Below are 18,630 nucleotides of genomic sequence, written 5' to 3'. Positions count from 1 at the left end.
TGGTAGCAGTGTTCTTACCTGTGCCAAGCAGCTTGTAGAGTCGTGGAGGTCAGCGGGGCCAGTGAAGAGCCCTCATGAGGGGCCAGGCCACCTCTTTGAAACCACTCGTGTGTCCGCCACGGCACTCCAACCTCTCCACCTCAGAGAGAAACTGAAGAGCAGATAAAAAGAAAAAATATTCTAGTGAGTTGACTATTTGAATGTGGCTTTGATAAAAGCATCTGCTTGATGAATCAAACATAAACTGTATCAGATACAACCACATATATGCATGTCCCAACAAAAACATCCCCGATCGTCCCAAAAGACCCCTTCCCCGTCGAGAAACAGCTCTCTCCATCCTTTACAAGAACAGGGTGAATCTGTAGAATTTGCCATACACACCTGTCTTTTCTCTGAACTTAAATTACTTCCACCTTGAGGAGACTGGGTCACTAGATTACTTCGTTGGCCATGCAGCCCTATGGGCTCACCAGGGGAGAACCTGATGTCAGAAGAACCTGACGTCAGAAGGAGAACCTGACGTCTCTCCAGAGCCTTGTCTCTCCAGGATCCTTTGCTACTAAGCCCCCTGCTCTCTGGAGGGCCCTGAAGGAGAAGTCAGGACCCTCCACACAAAGAGCAGATCCCATTACACTCCTGCTCAGGTGAATGAATAAGCAGTGTGTGTGAGAATGGCTGTGTGTGTGGTATAGCATGACTCAGCTACAGTAACTTGAGGGCTGTAGGGCACACCTGTATCTTATTACCTTATTACATTCTTTGAAAATGTTAAGCTAGCATGGTATCTGCTCATTTTGTTGTATGCAGAGCTATACAATGACTAAGTCTTTAAATTCAATTAGACCACAGGATAAACACTTATGCAGCCTGACAACTTTTTTGTTAGTCTCGCCAAAAGCAGGAAATTAAGATGGTTGTGTTGTAATTTTTCAGATAAACAGAGTAATTCGATGCTCATGTCTCTTCCCACCTAAAATTACTGTAAATCAACACGAGCCACCGTAAATAATTTAGATTTCATTTTAATCAAAAGTTTAGCAAAGGCAAAAGAAAGAGCTGAAAGGGTCAGTTCAATAAAAAACTACCATCTCTGTTGTATTCAAAGCACAGCTTTCCAAGTTATGGTCATGAACAAAGATCTTTGATTATAAAAAGTATAATTATTACATGAATGGCACAAACGATATCCCTCACAAACCTTTCTTTGCAACAGCCGTTAAAACGCACGATACATGGGAGAAAAGAAAAAGATTAAAATGCTAAATGTTTTCTTTGAATGCCTGGAAACTCGAGTCAAACCTGAAGGGCACACATTAGAAATGACATTTGGGAAGGGAAATGACACTCACTTAAGCTCTATGGTCAATAGATATTTTGGCAGAATCGCTACCCAGTTATCCCGACGTGTCAGAACTCTGCTTTTCCAAGATCTAGAACGATCCAATGTTCTACTAAAAAAAGTTATTGTTCAAGTGAAATGTTTGGTTTTTCCAATACCCACATCTATATCCTGAAACAATACGGCCCAGTTTTCAGTGTCCCCATTCACCACCACAGAAACACCCTACAATGGTACCAAAAAATTCGACCAAAACAACAAAACAAAATAGCTGAAAACTTTATTTCAAACATATGCAACAGTATGGGGCACAGTTAAAACAAAACGGCATACAACACACAGGCCCCTCAGATCAGTTCACCTGAACAGGACTTCTTAAAAACCATGATTAAAACCAAGCAGAGCCGAGCTGGCCAGCTGGGGTCACATGATGAACCCAGCCAAAAGAAAAGAAAAAGACCACTTAATAGAATAAGAGCACAGTTTGGTGCAGCAATTTTCTTTCAATATCCTCTCCCACCTCCCTAATCCCAAAAATAACATTGCCTGAACTTTCAGGAATAAATAAAAAAAAAAAACAAGATTATAACTGTTAAAAGTTATTGATATGGGATGCCCCTACACACAGTACTGGTCGACACCATCTGCAGTACTAGAGACACACGGCACAAGACACACATTTAAAAGAACAACTGCATGGTTGAGCACGCCAAGGCCAAGCTCAGACGGCCGACAGACTCTAAACACAGACTTGCAGTGCAAATCTTCAGAATGTTGAAAAGTACAGAACTACACAGAAACAGGGAAAAAAGCTTGCAGCTAGGCATGACGTTTGTACAATTGTATCCATCCTCTGGTTGATTCAATCAATTTCCTTTCTTTTTCTTTGACGCAATGGTAGTCCCAGACGAGTTTAGGATCCGAGAAAGCAGATGGTAAGAAATCTGAAGATTCAGCACTTATATTCATAACAAATCATAAGGTACAGCAGAAATTAAAAACCAGGCCTTCACACCATCATTGGCTACTAAAGATCTGAACTTTTTTGTCTTTAGTGTTGCATCTTCATCAGAAAGGAAAAAAAAATATAATTTTTAATAAAAATGTTTTAAAATCCTAACTGTGCCGATATGGCAGAACACAGTGTGTACCAGTAGAACTGGCTTCATGGAAACGCCTAGAATCCGTACGGTGGCGGGAATATCAGTGAAATGGAATTGAGAGCTCCGGGAGAAGAATCCTGACCCCCGGTCGTAAAGAAGGCCATGTGAACGCAGGCGCAGGTACGAGTCAGCAAACACGTTAGCTATGGTACCACTGAAGTTCAACCGGGGCGAACAGATATCCTATCCCTTCAGTGAGGATGTGGAGGATCCAGGCCTGGTCTCGGGCCTGCAGGGCCCGTCTGGTCCCATCTACATGGGTGTGAGAAAGCGGGTTGAAATGGAGGGGACCTCAGACAGAGCAGGCCTCAGAGCCAGGCCTCAGAGCCAGGCCTCAGAGCCAGGCCTTGTGGAGGTGGAACATCTCGCCGGCTAGTTTTCACTCACTCATGGAAAGCAGGCGGCTTCACAGTTTCTAGGTTGTTTCTTGAGTTCTCATCCACTCACGCAAAAGGTCTCCTGAATGTCCAAGGAAACTGACCTGTCTCTCTTAACCAATAGGATAGAAAGTCCCAGTTCCTGGCGTTTTTTCTTGTGTGTATGTGTGTGTTTGTGTGTGTGTATGCGTGTGTTCTGTTCTCTACCACTCGGCATCACCAATGGCTTTTGAAAAAACGTAATCTCTGCCGTTCAGGTTCATGATCCCGTCCTTCAAGTGGAATTTCCATTTGTTCTTGCTTCTGTGGATCTGAGAAGGAGAGGAGGTGTGGGCGTCAGGAGAACAGAGAACTCTCACCCTAGGGTCTAGAATTTCACCTGGGTGAGCTCACACACAGGATGTCTGCTCTCTGGTTCCTTCCCCCTTCTCTACATACATCCCTCCCTCCCTCCCTTCTCTAACTCGCTACCTTCAATACTTGAAGGGAGCGAGTCCTCCTCTACCTACCTCCCTCTAAGCTTCAGGAGTGTTTACCTTGTCATACTGGCAGACCACCACGTTCTCTGTGTCAAACAGCTCCTGGTCCTCCTCGTCGCTGACGTCGTCTCCACTGTTGAGCGGCTCCTGCAACAGATGAGGAAACGTCATCCCCTTCCCTAACAACAACGCTCATGAAAACATACACATCTTAGAATATCTATGACACCTATAGTGTACAGATCAGCTATAGGTGGTAGCCTCTATTAGCTTCAGCCATCTTTCATTAGCTTCCACAGCTAGACAGCAACACACTCCCGCACCTCCTCAACCTGTCCGTCCTCGCCGCCATCTTTGTCCTTGTCTTCATCCTCGTCCTCGTCGTACTCCTCCTCCTCGTCCTCGTCCTCCTCCGAGGACGTGTCCCCGGCACCATCCACCTGCAGCATCATGGGAGGCTGCTGGGCCGGCTGCTGTGGGCCCTGTGGCGGAGCTGCGCCCTGGGCCTGTGTCACCTGCTGGGCCTGCTGTTGCACCTGTGCTTGTGCTGCTGCTGCTTGTGCTGCTGCCTGGCTGGACTGGGCCGCCATGGCCGCCTGCATCACCTACACATACACAGATTCAGAGACCCGGGAGGTTTTCTGCCGTTCTTTCTATTAAGTACTATTTCTAGGTTTCAAGTTTATTTGCTATTTCTGACAAGCACAGCTATATTGGAATTCTTTGGACCTCTATTAAGTACTATTTCTAGGTTTCAAGTTTATTTGCCATTTCTGGCAAGCACAGCTATATTGGAATTCTTTGGACCTGTACCTCTTGACAGTTCCCTAGCTGCCTATCTAGACCTATAATAAATAACAAACAAGACATATGTTGTTTTGGTTGAATGTCTGATAAATCAATTTAACTGTAAATATAACTGGCAAGTTATATTCAGCCAAGGTATCGAATCAAATTTAGCCGGCTGAATCTCAGAATTTGTGTCAGTAATGAGCGTGAAACTCACCTGTGCGTTCTGCTGGACCTTGTTGCCTGTAAGGACAATCTGCTGTGGCTGGATTATGACTCCTGTCTGCTGGGACAGACCTCCCTGGAGGGGAGTGTGCAGCACCTGCACACACACACCAACGCACCGCTTAGCTCCCATAACACTACTTCTTCCACAGGACATCTACTACAACTCAAATACAGGCAGGGATTCAGCCTCCACCAGGGGGCCTAGAGGAGAGCCTAGGAGATCTAGGCCTCCACCTGCACGAGGGGGCCTCCACCTGCACGAGGGGGCCTCCACCTGCACGAGGGGGCCTCCACCTGCACGAGGGGGCCTCCACCTGCACGAGGGGGCCTCCACCTGCACGAGGGGGCCTCCACCTGCACGAGGGGGCCTCCACCAGCACAAGGGGGCCTCCACCTGCACAAGGGGGCCTCCACCAGCAGGAGGGGGCCTCCACCAGCACGATGGGGCCTCCACCAGCACGAGGGGGCCTCCACCAGCACGATGGGGCCTCCACCAGCACTAGGGGGCCTCCACCAGCACTAGGGGGCCTCCACTCCCTCATCTACCTCCAAAACTTTAAAACAACATCCAGTGGCCCACCTGATGCGTGTTAGGCCCAGTGGGCGTGTGAGGTGTGCAGAGGGCGTGTGAGGGGTGCGGAGGGCGTGTGAGGGGTGCGGAGGGCGTGGACCTACCTGTGTGATGGGGCGTACCTGCTGTATGACGGGCGCCTGCACGCCACCAGCCTGCATCTGCGGCATCACCTGCGGCTGTAGCATCACCTGCTGCTGGGGCTGGATGATGTACTGGGTCCCATTAGGAGCACGCAGCACCTGCAGGATCTGACCTGGGGGGGATTAGTAAAAGAAAATCAGCGAGTGAGAAAGAGGGTGATTGGGAGAGAGGGAGGGAAAGAGAGGGGGGGCTGTTACCTTGGCTGGTGATGAGCTGCTGGTAGGGGGTGACCCCTGTCGGGAGGGCCAGGGTTGCTGCAGTAGCTGCTGCACTCTAGAGGACAAACAGAGAACACACACACAAGACTATGACTGAACAAGTGGTAGAGAAATAAAACCTGTGGTCAGCATCCGATTACACACAAATACATGAATGAATAAATGACATGCGAGTCATTATATCCAATGACTTAATACATTTACACAAGACAGATACACAAGATCTTGTCAGGTTGTGTCTGTAAGTGGAGGCCGGAACTCTCTTACCATCCCTGTGGTGCTCATGTGCTGCAGGATCTTGGGGTCCTGGACGATAACCTGCTGCTGCGGAGCTGTGGACAGACATGAGCAACCATCAACTGAGGACACGCGCAGCTTAGCGCTTACAGCAACATGGCTGCAGATCAAGAGGCCGCAGGATCAAATCCCCACTGTAGTTTTAGACAAGAGTCTGCACGTTATTAGTTAATATTGTAAGAGCAATGTGTACTGCTCCCTCAAAATCTGCATTATTTTAGACAAGTACACTATGCAAGCACAGGGTGGAGATGTCAGCCTATTTTGTGTCTGTTTAGACTATAGCTGTATTTCTCCAGGCTTGTTTGTTTCCTGGCCCTCACCTTGCTGGTGCTGGGGCATGAGGACCTGCTGTGCCGTCTGGGCCACATGGGCTTGCTGAGCCTGCTGCTGGGCCGCGGCCTGGAGGGCCTGCTGCTCCTCTGTGTGGAAGCCCTCCACTGCCTTGGACTGCATCAGCTTGTTCTCCCACAGCTACGAGGGGTAGGAGAGGGACATGTGTGTGTGTGTGTGTGTGTGTGTGTGTGTGTGTGGGGGGGGGGGGGGGGTGGAGAGAAGGGAGAGAGAAAACACAGTCATCTCACAGAAAACAAGGCAGCTGATAAGATGTTTTACATTTACAGTTGAGAAGGAGAGAGACCAATCTAAATAACGGATGGGCAGATGTCTGTCTGTTTTCTTAAAAGGAGATAATGAGATGACAAGAACTGGTCTAAAACAGAAGGACAGTTGTGAACTGAAGGCTGTTAACTCAAGCTGCAGAACAACAGGGCATGGAAGGCAGTTAATGGGTTTATTCCTGCAAAGCTGATTATCCCAAAGGCAGCAACACTTCAAAATGAAGCCACACACAAGTAACAAAGTAAACAGTCACAAAGATGAAGAGAAGGGTTACTGGTCTGTAGGAGTGTCCATTCACAATAATACATTTTCAAAAACTAGTTCCAAATCAATCGCTAATCCCTTCCTCAAGTTCTACATGAGATTTGGTTGGTGTGTCGGTAAGTGTGTGACAGCTCAAGCAACCTGACTGGTTGGCTGAGATTCTTGCCCTAGTGCACACGGGATTTTCATGTCCTTGTGTGTGAATAGGGACTTGGATCTGGCATTTGCGGGGGGAGGGGCTCTCATACCGTTTTCAGTTCCATCAGCACCTGCTCATCCACTCCTTCATCCAGGAACAGCTCCCTCACCTCGTTAATCACATCTTCGATCACCGACCTGTACAGTTTAGGCTGAAGGAGAAAACAAATTACATTAGTACACAGTATATACTATTCATACCCATGCACAGGTATTACTTGCCGAGGTAGATATTTTGTTACAATGTGCCAATTCATCGTCATGATGTTTGATGTAAAGCTATTGGGCTCTTCGGAGCTGACACTGGTTGTAAATAAATAAGACAGAAAAGTAGTTCGTGTGCTAGTTGATCCATCATTGTCAATACGTCACTATCCTACACGCATGTCTTGCACAGGTTAAATACATGTTAAACACGGGCAGGTATTTAAGAAATGTGCTTTAAACTATTTTCATAGCCTGTCAAATTCGGAGAATGTACACCGACTCCTGACCGTCCAGCGTCGCTTTGGAAACCAACAATTCTCCGAAAATGCTACCCGAAGCAGCGACGGAAACAGGCCACCGTACTTGTTCCCGGTGGCCGCAGCGCGGCATCGGCTCTCCCTCCCCCGACTAGCCCTCTCTGCTCACTATTTAAAGCTCGGCCTGGTGTTTATATGTAGCGCCTGTGACGTAGAGTTGAGTAGCACCTTCCCATCCCGGGCAGTCTATATTAGAGAGCCAAGATGGCTGTATAAAACGAGGCAGCGGAGAGGAGGAGGGTCAGAACGGTAGAGAGTGAAGACATGGAAGCCATTTTACAGAGCGGCGGTCAGCGCGTAACGCCTCGTGCCACATTTGATTATTCTAGCCATTTCAAAATATTTAAAATGTATAACTAGTGTTGCTGTGCTGTTCTAATATACGTTTTCGGGAAGGGGTAGGAAAGAAAAGCAGACAGTGAGAAATGGGTATAAAGATGGCGTTATCCAGGCTAGCTCGTGGAATGGTGGACGTGATGCATTGCCTCAAAGCTTTTTTGGACAATCCTACGGGAATTCAGAACCACACTTAGCTGCGAAACCATTTTTTAATTTTGACGAAGGGAAATTTTCACAACAATACGCATCGGATGAGACGGTGCTTTCAACTTGAACGAGGCAAACTTGCTTACAAAACAACCATTGAATCACCCCCATTTCCGACATTAACGTTCGCATTTCTAACCGATTAACTGACAGTCGAGTCTATATTAATAGCAAGTATTTTGCTACCTAGCCTGGCTTCAGGGCAGGAAGAAAAATGAAGTCAACCTCACTCCAGTACAACGTTCTGACGTGCAAGAGGAGCCGAATAATCTTAAATTAGTTAACTAAATATTAACTGCAAATGTAAAATCAGGCAATTTCTGATAGTACAATAACCAAACGTTTATTTTTTTTAATTTCATCTTGCAAGCGAGGTTTTGTCAGCTACATGTACCATATTTCCCACGGCAACCGGTGCCTCCCCACACTCAGAATTCAAATCTGGTTTCGAAAAGAGGCTAAAATGGCCTATTGAGGCACGTATGGCAATCATTTTATTGATGATCAATGTTGCAAACTAATTATTTCCCCATTTTATTTGAACTGTACTCAAAATGCAATCCCTACTGCACTTAATACTTAATTTGCCATAATAGCACCTTTTCACTGACTATCCTTTGAGATTTATCCTTACCACTGGATTTGAGTTAGCCGAGCTCGCCATTACACGCGTAGTGTACAACCACACGAAAAACAAGCGAGGAATAGATCAAAAAGAAAGAAAAAACGACCTAATACAACTGGGAACGACACTTAAAATTAGCCGGCATAACTTTTGTAAATAAAACACAGGTTTTAACGGTCTTATTTACAATCCCGGGCTGTGCTTTCCCAGCAGTCCTTCAGTCTTCGTTGTCCTCCTTTATATACTGAGCGATGGAGCTGCGAGTGCGCGAGACATAGGGCAGGGTCAACCTGGTCATCTCGCGACTTATCGCGTGAAGTTACGATAATTGACTGTGTATAGGCTATGAATGTTAAAATGATCAAAACAATCCGATTAAATTGCATTACATCTTGGTATTCAAATTAAATCATAGTTGTTCAAAATATTACCCTTTGCTTTCATGAATTGATGGTAAACTGACACAAAATTCACTTTAACCAGACACACATTGGAATGTGCCTCTGAGAATAATGTGGGAAAGTCGTTTTTCCCTTGGCTGTGAAGGTAAAACCGCGTCTTGTCAGAAATTCAGCCACTGTCCTTTGTTGATATATTTAGTCTCTTACATGCTAAACTCAGGCTAAATGCACAGTAGTGTTATATAACGTCTAAATAAACGGTATAGTCCATGCCTTGTTTACCTGGTAGTTTTACCTGCAGGATCAGGGTGACACATGAACCAGGAGTTTGGCACATTAAATCACTTAAATGTAATAACGCAGTCTTTCCACCAGTGGGCGGTCACAGAACATGCCACAATATGTTTGTTTCCAAGAGATGACCCATATCTTCACATTCCATTCGTGTAAATTAGGATTATATTGTGATGAGTTTGTTTGAAGAGTATCTTATATTTTTGGGATGTTTTACATGATTTTATTAATGGTTCATAATATGATAAATATATTATATTTCTAAAATGTTTTTTGATTTTTTTTATTATGAACTACATCACACTATGCAGTTTTAATGTTTAGCATTATTGGTAGATTGGGTGGAGTGATACGCGAAGTGATGTTTGTTGGTTTTCTGTTGGTGTTCTATGAAGCGGACCCCAAAAATGAGTAGTTATACCGCTAACCTACACCAGCGTTACTAGTCAAGTGAAAGCACAAGTAGAAAGTATTTGGTAAACCAACGTGCTGTAAAAGTGGCGCTTGGTCTTTTTCGATGAACCTCAGGTAGCCTGCGTGTTTATGTCTCGGTAGTCGTTCACCCCCCTGAGGTAAAATTCCCCAAAAGCACGGAAGGCGAGGAATTGATGTGAGCTGACAAAGAGCTTTACCCCTATTTCGGTCTCCATGGAAACTTGCCTATATTCTGGAGATACCGATGACATGACCGGGTGCAAAGAATTGGGTCTACATCAGTCAAGTTATAAACAGATAAACTCGTGTTTTCCTCTTCTTGTTCTAGGCTATTCGATAGCACCTGAATATAGGCTACAATGTATGATTATTGTTATTGTTAGTATTTGATGTTCGTTTTAACTTCTGTAGGCATATATTGTGAATAAACCCACTCGTTTGAAAAGTAAAGCAGAGACTCTCGGAGCCTGATAGACACAGCATCTGCGGCGCTACCAGACACTCGTCGCTACCTTTAAATCTCGCAGCAGCCAACAACTCGCTGGAATGATGTCCCCTTAAGATGTACAGAATGCACACTTTCTAACCTTTTTTGCTGCAGTTGCATAGCAACCAAAGAGAGAAAGAGAGAGAGAACAGAAAGAAAGGGGGAGACAGAGACAGACGGCTGCAGTTGTTCACGGAAAGCGGCAGAGGATGCATAGGAAAGCAGCGGCTCGTGATTAAGCCAGTCTTGCCTTTAATTATGAATGGACTTCCTACACAACGTACCACATGGCTCTGAAATGGCAACCGTTATGCAGTGGCGTAGCCACATTTGTATTTTGTGGGGGTCCCATATAAAAATGAGGGGGCCACAAAAATATATAATAACGCAATTCCTTATCTTGTTTAATAAGCAATCCGAAACCTGGGGCCCTTAAGGTTCCCTCGGCCTTCTTTTATAGAGCCATTCAGTATTTATGTATTTATGCACATAGGCACGTTGGCCACGTAGGCATAGTTTGTGTAATAAAAGACAAAGTTACTTACCTATTGGCTACCTTACCTTACTGCTTGCCTGTATGTTTTACAATTCTAGAACTATGGAATAACTTAACTTGTTTAGTATTATAGGGTTATACCAACTAGCAAGTGTAAATGCTGTTCAAATAATCTAGGCATTAAGGTAGTCCATCACTAGTCTACAGCTTTCATGATTTGCTCTTGTTCTTTTCTCAAGGCAACTGAGACTCGCTTTAATTAGAGCAATTTGACTATAAAATAGGCGGAAATCCCGGGGGGGAAAGGGGGGACACCACCCCCCCATCCTGTGAAAAATATGATTTGTCCCCCCCAATAAATCACTGTAAACATAAGGAAATGTAAATAATATTAATAATATACATTTAACATATTACAATGTAGGCTATGTGTTACAACAGTAATTTTGGTGTCCCCCTCAGGAATTGCTCTTGAGAAAATGTCATATAATTGTCCCCCCAAAAATATATAGCAGATTTTCGCCACTGGACTTTAATGATTAAGGGAAGTAAAATTAATAATTAGTTATCTGAAAAGCCTTCGTTATGATAAGACCCTTGTTGATGTGGAAATTGTCAGTCAATAATTGTATCTGAAAAATGCTGAGCTCCCTGAGCTAACCCTAACCCCACCCTTGCATATGTAATATACATACTGTGTATGCTGCATGTTGATACTACTTGGTCTTGGTGTAAGTGTTTCAAACACAAAGCCAAGTTCTCAACTTTTGCAACTTGTATTTTTTTATTATTGCAACTGGAAGACAATACATCACATAAACATTATTGTAGGTTTCAGAAAAATGGCAAAGAAAAAACAACATTTATAAGTATTTGCCTCAGCATAGGGCAGCATTGTTATTTACATGTATTGATGAGTTAGTTTGAAATCGTTCTTTGGCAAGATGATTGCACAACAAGAAAATAATAGAACACTCTAACCCTAACCCGGATACACTCTGTAAGACATCTCACAGATCATTAATAGTTTGCATTTTGACATCTCTACCTATGGCTTTCAAACACTCATCTCAAAAATTCCACACAAACGGCAGTATTGTAAAGTTTTGTCAAAGTAAACAGAAACACCAAAAAATTCAAATAGTTTATAACAAAATGGCAGAACTTGAATTTAACACGTTTTGGCAGGTTTGGTTGATGAAAACAAACACCTTTATTTTTCTAATTCTCTGTCTCTTATTCAGGCAGTGACACATTTTGATACTCCCTAAATAAACTAGTCTTGTAGATCCTGTGAAATTTTATTTTTAAACAGCCAAGGGTTCACCTATCCTGCATGTCACTATGAGTCACAGGAAGAAATATTGGTTACCAAAGCAACACATCCCCCTTGACATGCCTCTGTCGACTGAAAACATATTAATCACTACCAGAACTATGGTGTGTTACTGTAAATACTGCAGAGGGCTTGACCTGCGTTACATGAGCACTTCAGAGAGCAGAGTTCAGAGGGAGAATGGCGGGCGTATGATATGTCTGCATTGTCGACATCCGTCCTACTGTGTTGACCAGGGATGTGTGTTGAGGGGACAAGACAGAGAGATTGCAATGTCTGTCCCTGTTAGTCTGTCTGCCAGTCTGTCTGTCTCTCTGTCTGTCTCTCCATCTGTCTGTGTGTGCGCCCTTTACTACTTTTCTCTCACTCAACTTATATTGAAACACACTCCATCATTGCACACACCCTCAAACTATTAACCCCAGGCTATGAAATTCTGTACAGCTTGTGTGTTGAGGAGCACAGTGAGTCTCAAATGTGTTCACATCTTAGCTTCCACCGATCAAAGATGGCAGTGTCAACCTTGGAGAATGTGACAGCTCACAATTGCTCTGGTGAAATCTCCCCCATAGCAAATCACCTTTTGACACTAGACACTATAATAGAAAACTGAGGCTTACCTTTACATATATACTGATCTGACATGACCTTCACCAAAAGATTTCCATCAAATCTGGCGCAGCCAAGCCACGTACACCAACTAAAGCATTCCAAAAAAGCCTCTAAAGTTTTCCACTCACTGTGCAACTAAAACAGAGCCGTCTCAAGGAACCTTAATGTGCTATTCAGCATATCAAAACATGTTAAAGACATCGGAACAGAAGTCTCAAGGGGCAGGCAGGCACAACATGTTAACGGGTGCATGGTTTGAATACTCACACACACTACTGATGTGTTGTAGTAGCTGTGACACGGGCACATTGATGCACAGATCAGGAAAGAGGCAGACTGACAGCCACATTCAGAGGCTTTTCAGTTGATCAATAATTTTCCTTTCTACCACTCACTGAAGCAAGACTTAAAATTGCTGTACGATTTCCCTAAAAGTTCCTCCCTGAAGAAGATTTGTCATTAAAAGCCAGCTCAGAGGAAATACAATATCAATTTGATACAAAAAAAACTCTAGATCAATTAAAAACTCAATTGAGGGTATAAGAATTGGCGAAACATTTTTTATCTTTAATCTAGGATCTACGTTTATATGAAAATAAGTCATGCTTCATGCTAAATACATTGTTTATCTTACATGATCTTTGAATAAAAAAAGGTTTACTTTTGATCTTATTTACAAGCACCCATGCAATATAACTGAGTAAGTCCTGCAGGTCAAATTGCTTCAATTAAGAAAGGAAAAATAAAATATTTTCTAACCTTTTTACAGAGTTGTCCAGAAAGGACAAATTGCTTATATCTTTATGAAGTTAGAAGGGGACACCGACACAGCAGAAATGCAAGAAACAACAATACACCCACAGTCATGTATAGGGCTGGCTCCTGCCTAATGACAGGCAAGGTTGCAGAAAGGTATCTATACCAGATGTTCACGTCTGAAAGAGGAGTACAGGAAGAATTTCAGGGACCTCTACACTAGGCAACAAGGACAAACAGACAAAATATTGCCTCTCACTCGACACACGAGCTGAAAAAAAAACCCTGTTTGTGTAACTGTCATTAATCCTACTCTATCGATTGTTTCTCGACAAACTTATGTTCATGGCCACGATGTTTCTAAGACTGGTGATTGAAAGCAATCTTAAGTGCATGACTATAACAGGTATATCAGATTTTACAATTATTTAGACATTTAAGGACATCTTCTAAACTGGTGGTCTGAAGTTACAATGCCTTGGGTTTGACTTTGTTAGCTCTCAGAGTGGCTACATAGAGCACCCGAGTCTCGTGTCTTTGGCACAGTCTCACATTTGTGCTCATGGTTGTATTATGACATGTGGCCCTTTGCCAAATACATGGTTGGCTCAAAGTTCTCGCTAACATAAGTGTAAGATTGCTACAGATATCACAGACACACTTCATCGCATACCTACTGAGGATACAAATGGTCATCAACAATCCTCAATGTGAATCCATGTGTAACTTGTTTTCCCAAATCTGATACAACTTTTTTTTCTATGGCTTTCATCCCCTTTTCATGACAAAAACAACAAAGACACATGAGAACTGATCACCCACGATAGTTAGTGTTGCTGGACATGTAATAGGAAAACAGAGATTTTTGATATTGCCACAAATAAGTAGGATTCACCTAATGCCCTGGAGATAGAGATACACATCAGTAGAGTAGTGCCTGCTGAAAGATTAACATTTAGTAACTTTATCTCTTGGCCTGTGTGGTTTGGTGTGTGCTTGTGTGTGTATACTGTGTGTGTGAGTGACAGACAGAGAGAAAGAGAGTGTGTCTGTGAGAAAGAGCGTGAGAGTGTACATGTTCATGTGTGTGTGCGTGCACTCTGTGTGTCTCTGTGTGTGTGTGTGTGTGTGAGAGTGACAGACAAAGAGAATGTGTCTGTGAGAGTGTGAAAGTGTGTACATGTTCATGTGTGTGTATGTGTTTGTCCTGCCTTAGTCTCTGAGGGCATCCTTGGGCTCCTTTTGCCCCTTGGCATTGCGGTTGGTGATGTTGTTGAGGCAGGCCCTGACGCCGGCCAGGTGGAGCAGGGATCCGGCCGCTTCCTTCATCTCCTCGTCGTCGCTCTCCGGAGGCTTCTCTGCCGCGCGGCGCTTCTTCAGCGGCAGCGTGTCGCTCAGGGCTCGCAGGCGGTTTTTCGTCCACGGCAGCGTCGCCCGCGCTCGCCGGGCCTGCTGGGATAGGAAGGCGGAGTCCACGGGAACCTCCCTGGGCTCTGATTTGACCCCTCGGAGGTCCACGGCAATGACGTTGTCGCCCTCATTTCCATGGGCACCGGAGGGGCCCTGGGAAGAGCAGGGCATGCTTGGAGAGAGGCCGGAGCTGTAGGTGTGGTCCTCTCCTAGGTCGTCGCCGGGAGGGACAGAGTCGGGGGCGGAGCTTTGGCCGCGGGTCAGGTAGTCCCCCAAAGCCGACCTGAGGGGGGGAGGAGGAGAGAAAGAGGGAGAAGGGAGGGAGGGGTCGGTGGGTGAGGAAAGAGGGGAGGGAAGGGGAGGTGGGGAAAGGGGAGGGGAGGAAAGAGTGATGTGGATGGGTGAGAAGGGGAATGGTGGAGGGGGAGAGAGGGAGATGGGGGGGAGAGATGGAGATGGGGGAGAGATATGCGGGCAAAGGGGGAAAGGGGAGAAGGGGTGGAGGGGGAGAAGGGGAGTTGGTAGGCGGGGGGGGGGGTGGAGGGGAGGAGAAGGGGGAGAGGTAGGCGGGGGACGGGGAGGAGGGAGGGAGGGAGGTGGAGGGGGAGAGCACAGGGAGAGCGATCGCAGTTACTCCTACAGTTCACGACAGAGACAGCTAGAACACTTCTTAAATATCACGTAGACGTGTGGCACTGCCACTGTCTCCACAGGTGAGGTTCCTAATGTTCCAGTGAGTGCTACACACCCTCGCATCAGCAGTTACTACTCCAGAGCCCTCAGACTCCCCTCCCCTCTGTTCACATGCAGCGTACAACAGAACTCTGCTCTGGAACGATTCTCCGTACCGAGCACGTTAAAATAGAGCGCTGTGTCTCGGCATGAAGCGTATCAAAGGACCCTAATATCCTATAAATCAAAAAGTAGCCCCCGTAGTCCTCAACATCTCTCACGCCCCGTCTTGCTTCAGAGGGGCCGTATTAATATCTTATATGAAAAACAGACAGTCCTCTATGTGATCAAATATTCAGTGCATACCTTATGTGAGCCTTTGGGTATGTTTAATTCATTAGACGGTGTGGGCCTTCATGGTGATGGATGTGCGTGTCCAGGCATGTTGCTGGGCGGATGTGGATCATAAAGTTCTTAGTTGAAATCAAATCTGTGTGTGTGTGTGTGTGCGTGTGTGTGTGTGGCTGCAGCGTAAACATGGATAAAGTGTACTGAACACATGCTGTCCCAAGCAAAAGTGTCCTTACATTTATTTTAACCCTTGTGTTCTCCTCGGGTCGTTCTGACCCATCAGTCATTGTGACCCACCGTCGTATTGCGACAACTTTACCGCATACAAAAACAAAGTGAAGCATTTTCTTTTAACCGTCGGGCTGTCTCAGACCCCCCACATTGCGAAGGTTAAAAGAAAAGTATTTTTATTTGTTTTTGTATTGGGTAAAATTGGGTAAACACAATGATGGTTCGTTATGAACCTTTGGGTCATGTGACCCGAAGGCAGCACGAGGGTTAAATGGATTATATGAGATTGTACATGTCTTTTCTACACAGATGGAAGTGTAATTAAAAGTTTACAGATTTTGAATATTCACTTACTGCTTGACAACTGTACAGTAACATTTGTAAGCATGTTTGTGCTTATACTTTGTAAGTATACTTTAAGTATAATATTGTTTTGCTTGGCTTTGCGAACCTTTCTGTGACTTTATGAGAATACTGTAAAAAAAAAAAAAAAGTTTGTGACTTTCTGTATTGTGTTGCATGTGTGCATGTGGTTTTGTGTGTGTGTGATCTATGATCAATTGCCTGCTTGGTGGAATGAGAAGCAGGGTCACTGGGTCACTGACCTTATGCCTGAGGTCTTGCTCCCTATGGGGCTGATGGGTAGGGGCCGTATGACAGGAAACAGTCCCTGGCTTCTGATGCGGGCGCCATTTTGGATCACTCCTCCGGGAACTGGAGAGACGAGGGCACACACAAGGACTTACACAGAGATACACACAGATCCACGCAGATACACACAGATCCAACAGACACGAGTGTGCACCAACACACACTCACACACACACACAGTCAACAAACACACACGCACAGAAATGCACAGAAATACACATGCATACACAAAACACACACAAAAAGCAGTTTTTAAAGTTGAGATCTCTAAAGGAGGCATGAAGGATAGGAGTGCCCCACTAACAACAGGAGACCTGGTGGTTGGATGAATGTTCACTGGCCGTCTGACTCCTCCAGCGGAGAGGTATTGATGAGAGGGGGGAGGTTAAATTGAGCGGGAAACCGTCATAAATGAATTAAGCCTGCTGCAAATCATTAAATTAGCAACGACTGCTGTGTGACTGGATCCATCCCATCGAATGGAGAGCAAAAGAGCAAAGCGGGTTTTAACATGGTCGTCGATGTTTGAATGTGTGCGTGTAATACGCGCGGCCACTGAACCTTACATCCTTCACAGCTGTCCAGAAGGAGACAAGGGGTGTGTGTCTTTGTGTGTGTGTCTGTGTGCGAGGGTCTGTAATTGTGAGTCAGTGTCTGGGTCTGTCTGTGTGGCTCTGTGTGTGTGTGTGTGCATATTTGTGTCTGGCTGTGTCAAAAAGCTTTACTTATTCAAGGCTGGCTGCTCGTGCCCCAGTTCACTAAAACAGCTGTCATCTTCTGGGGTCAGTTTGTTTCTCAGAAACTATGACCAAGATGAGCTTTGTCTCCGACTGCATTTTGAACATTTCATAATTCAGCTGTCCACACAGTATTTGCCTCACAGCAAATGTCATCTTGTTCATTTAACACCAGGAGTGCTCACTTCAGTCCCTGGGTGTTTTATAGAGGTCCACTCTCATGAGATGAACCCATATCAGCACTCCTGGTGTTAAATTAACACTTTGAAATGTGCTTTAGACAAACTGCAGAATTACACACACTTGGATTGTATAAAGCCTAATTGTGTAGCTAGCTGTAATTGTATAAATATCTAAGTGTGAAAGCCTGTTTGAATCAAGCTTATCCGAAGCAGGAGGGATTCTGGAGTTTTTCCCCCCTAGCTGTTCTCAAGAGACTGTATCTATTGTGATCCTTTTGACTCCAGTGAAGGGACTGCCAACAATATCTCCACTGCAGTTCCTGATAACCTTATAAGTAAGTCCACTGCACAGTGTCTCTGTTGTAATCTTGATCACTTACTGTGTGGTGTGTATGTGTGTGACTGTGTGTGTGGTGTGTGATGTGTGGTGTGTGAATGTGGTGTGTGTGTCCAGGTCTCCCTGAGTGAACCTCCACCCCCCCCCCCCCCCATCTCACTCCAGCCGGGCTTTTCGTTGCCATGACGATGTCTCCAATTCCACATGCCACAGAGTAGTAGATCATGCATCAGCGAAGAGAGAAACGGAGAGAGAGAGAGAGAGAGAGAGAGAGAGAGAGAGAGAGAGAGAGAGAGAGAGAGAGAGAGAGAGAGAGAGAGAGAGAAGGAAAAGGATTGAGAAGGAGAGAGTTAGAGGGAAATAAGAAGAGGGAGAAGAAGATGGGAAGAAGATGAGATAGAAAAAGGAGAGTGAGAGAGCAAGTAAAAAGGGGAGATATGGAAAGAACGAAACAGGGAGGTAGAGGGGGAGAGGGAGAAGGACTGAGAGAAGGAGAATGGAGGGGGAGCGGAGGGGAAAGAGAGGAAGAGGGAGAAAGAGAGGGAGAGAGAGAGGGGAAAGAAAGTAAGAGAAAAGAGAGAGAGAGAGAGAGAGAGAGAGAGAGAGAGGGAAGGGAGGGAGGCAGGAAATACCTCAGTGTTCAACATGGCCTCTCATAGCATAGCGACACGCTCCTGACCACCCTAGTGTTTACCCTAGATACACACCAACCACAAGCACAGACAACCCTCTCTCTGTCTGCCTCCTCCTTCACTCCTCTCTTCCCTCTCTCTCTCTCTCTCTCTCTCTCTCTCTCTCTCTCTCTCTCTCTCTCTCTCTCCCTCCCTCCCTCCCTCCCTCCCTCCCTCCCTCCCTC

At 45.2% G+C, this 18,630-nt stretch overlaps 2 protein-coding genes and 1 long non-coding RNA gene across 4 annotated transcripts in view; all 3 read right to left on the bottom strand.

The window, feature by feature from the left end:
• Positions 1 to 18,630, bottom strand: part of LOC134025040 (uncharacterized) — an 89,951-nt gene that overhangs the window by 12,764 nt on the left and 58,557 nt on the right. The window lies entirely within an intron of this gene.
• On the bottom strand, positions 1,611 to 8,630 carry gtf2a1 (general transcription factor IIA, 1). 2 transcript variants are annotated; one of them, XM_062467590.1, is made up of 10 exons: positions 8,396 to 8,630; positions 6,742 to 6,843; positions 5,932 to 6,082; positions 5,579 to 5,643; positions 5,291 to 5,366; positions 5,054 to 5,205; positions 4,368 to 4,472; positions 3,685 to 3,966; positions 3,419 to 3,508; positions 1,611 to 3,193 (listed from the first exon to the last, which is right to left on the bottom strand). In XM_062467590.1, exons 1-10 carry the CDS (start codon positions 8,423 to 8,425, stop codon positions 3,086 to 3,088), a joined length of 1,161 nt encoding a protein of 386 aa, XP_062323574.1. In that variant the 5' UTR covers positions 8,426 to 8,630; the 3' UTR covers positions 1,611 to 3,085. The 2 variants fall into 2 exon arrangements, with proteins under 2 accessions (XP_062323574.1, XP_062323576.1); XM_062467592.1 differs by having other exon boundaries at positions 8,574 to 8,622.
• LOC134024618 (forkhead box protein N3-like) lies at positions 11,263 to 16,651 on the bottom strand. The gene is made up of 2 exons (XM_062467183.1): positions 16,473 to 16,651; positions 11,263 to 14,896 (listed from the first exon to the last, which is right to left on the bottom strand). The coding sequence occupies exon 2, from the start codon at positions 14,782 to 14,784 to the stop codon at positions 14,416 to 14,418; it is 369 nt and encodes a 122-aa protein (XP_062323167.1). The 5' UTR covers positions 14,785 to 14,896; positions 16,473 to 16,651; the 3' UTR covers positions 11,263 to 14,415.

Source organism: Osmerus eperlanus, chromosome 8 (genome assembly GCF_963692335.1).
Source record: "Osmerus eperlanus chromosome 8, fOsmEpe2.1, whole genome shotgun sequence".
Classification (NCBI taxonomy): Eukaryota; Metazoa; Chordata; class Actinopteri; order Osmeriformes; family Osmeridae; genus Osmerus; species Osmerus eperlanus.
This window is presented reverse-complemented; position numbering and strand designations above follow the sequence as displayed.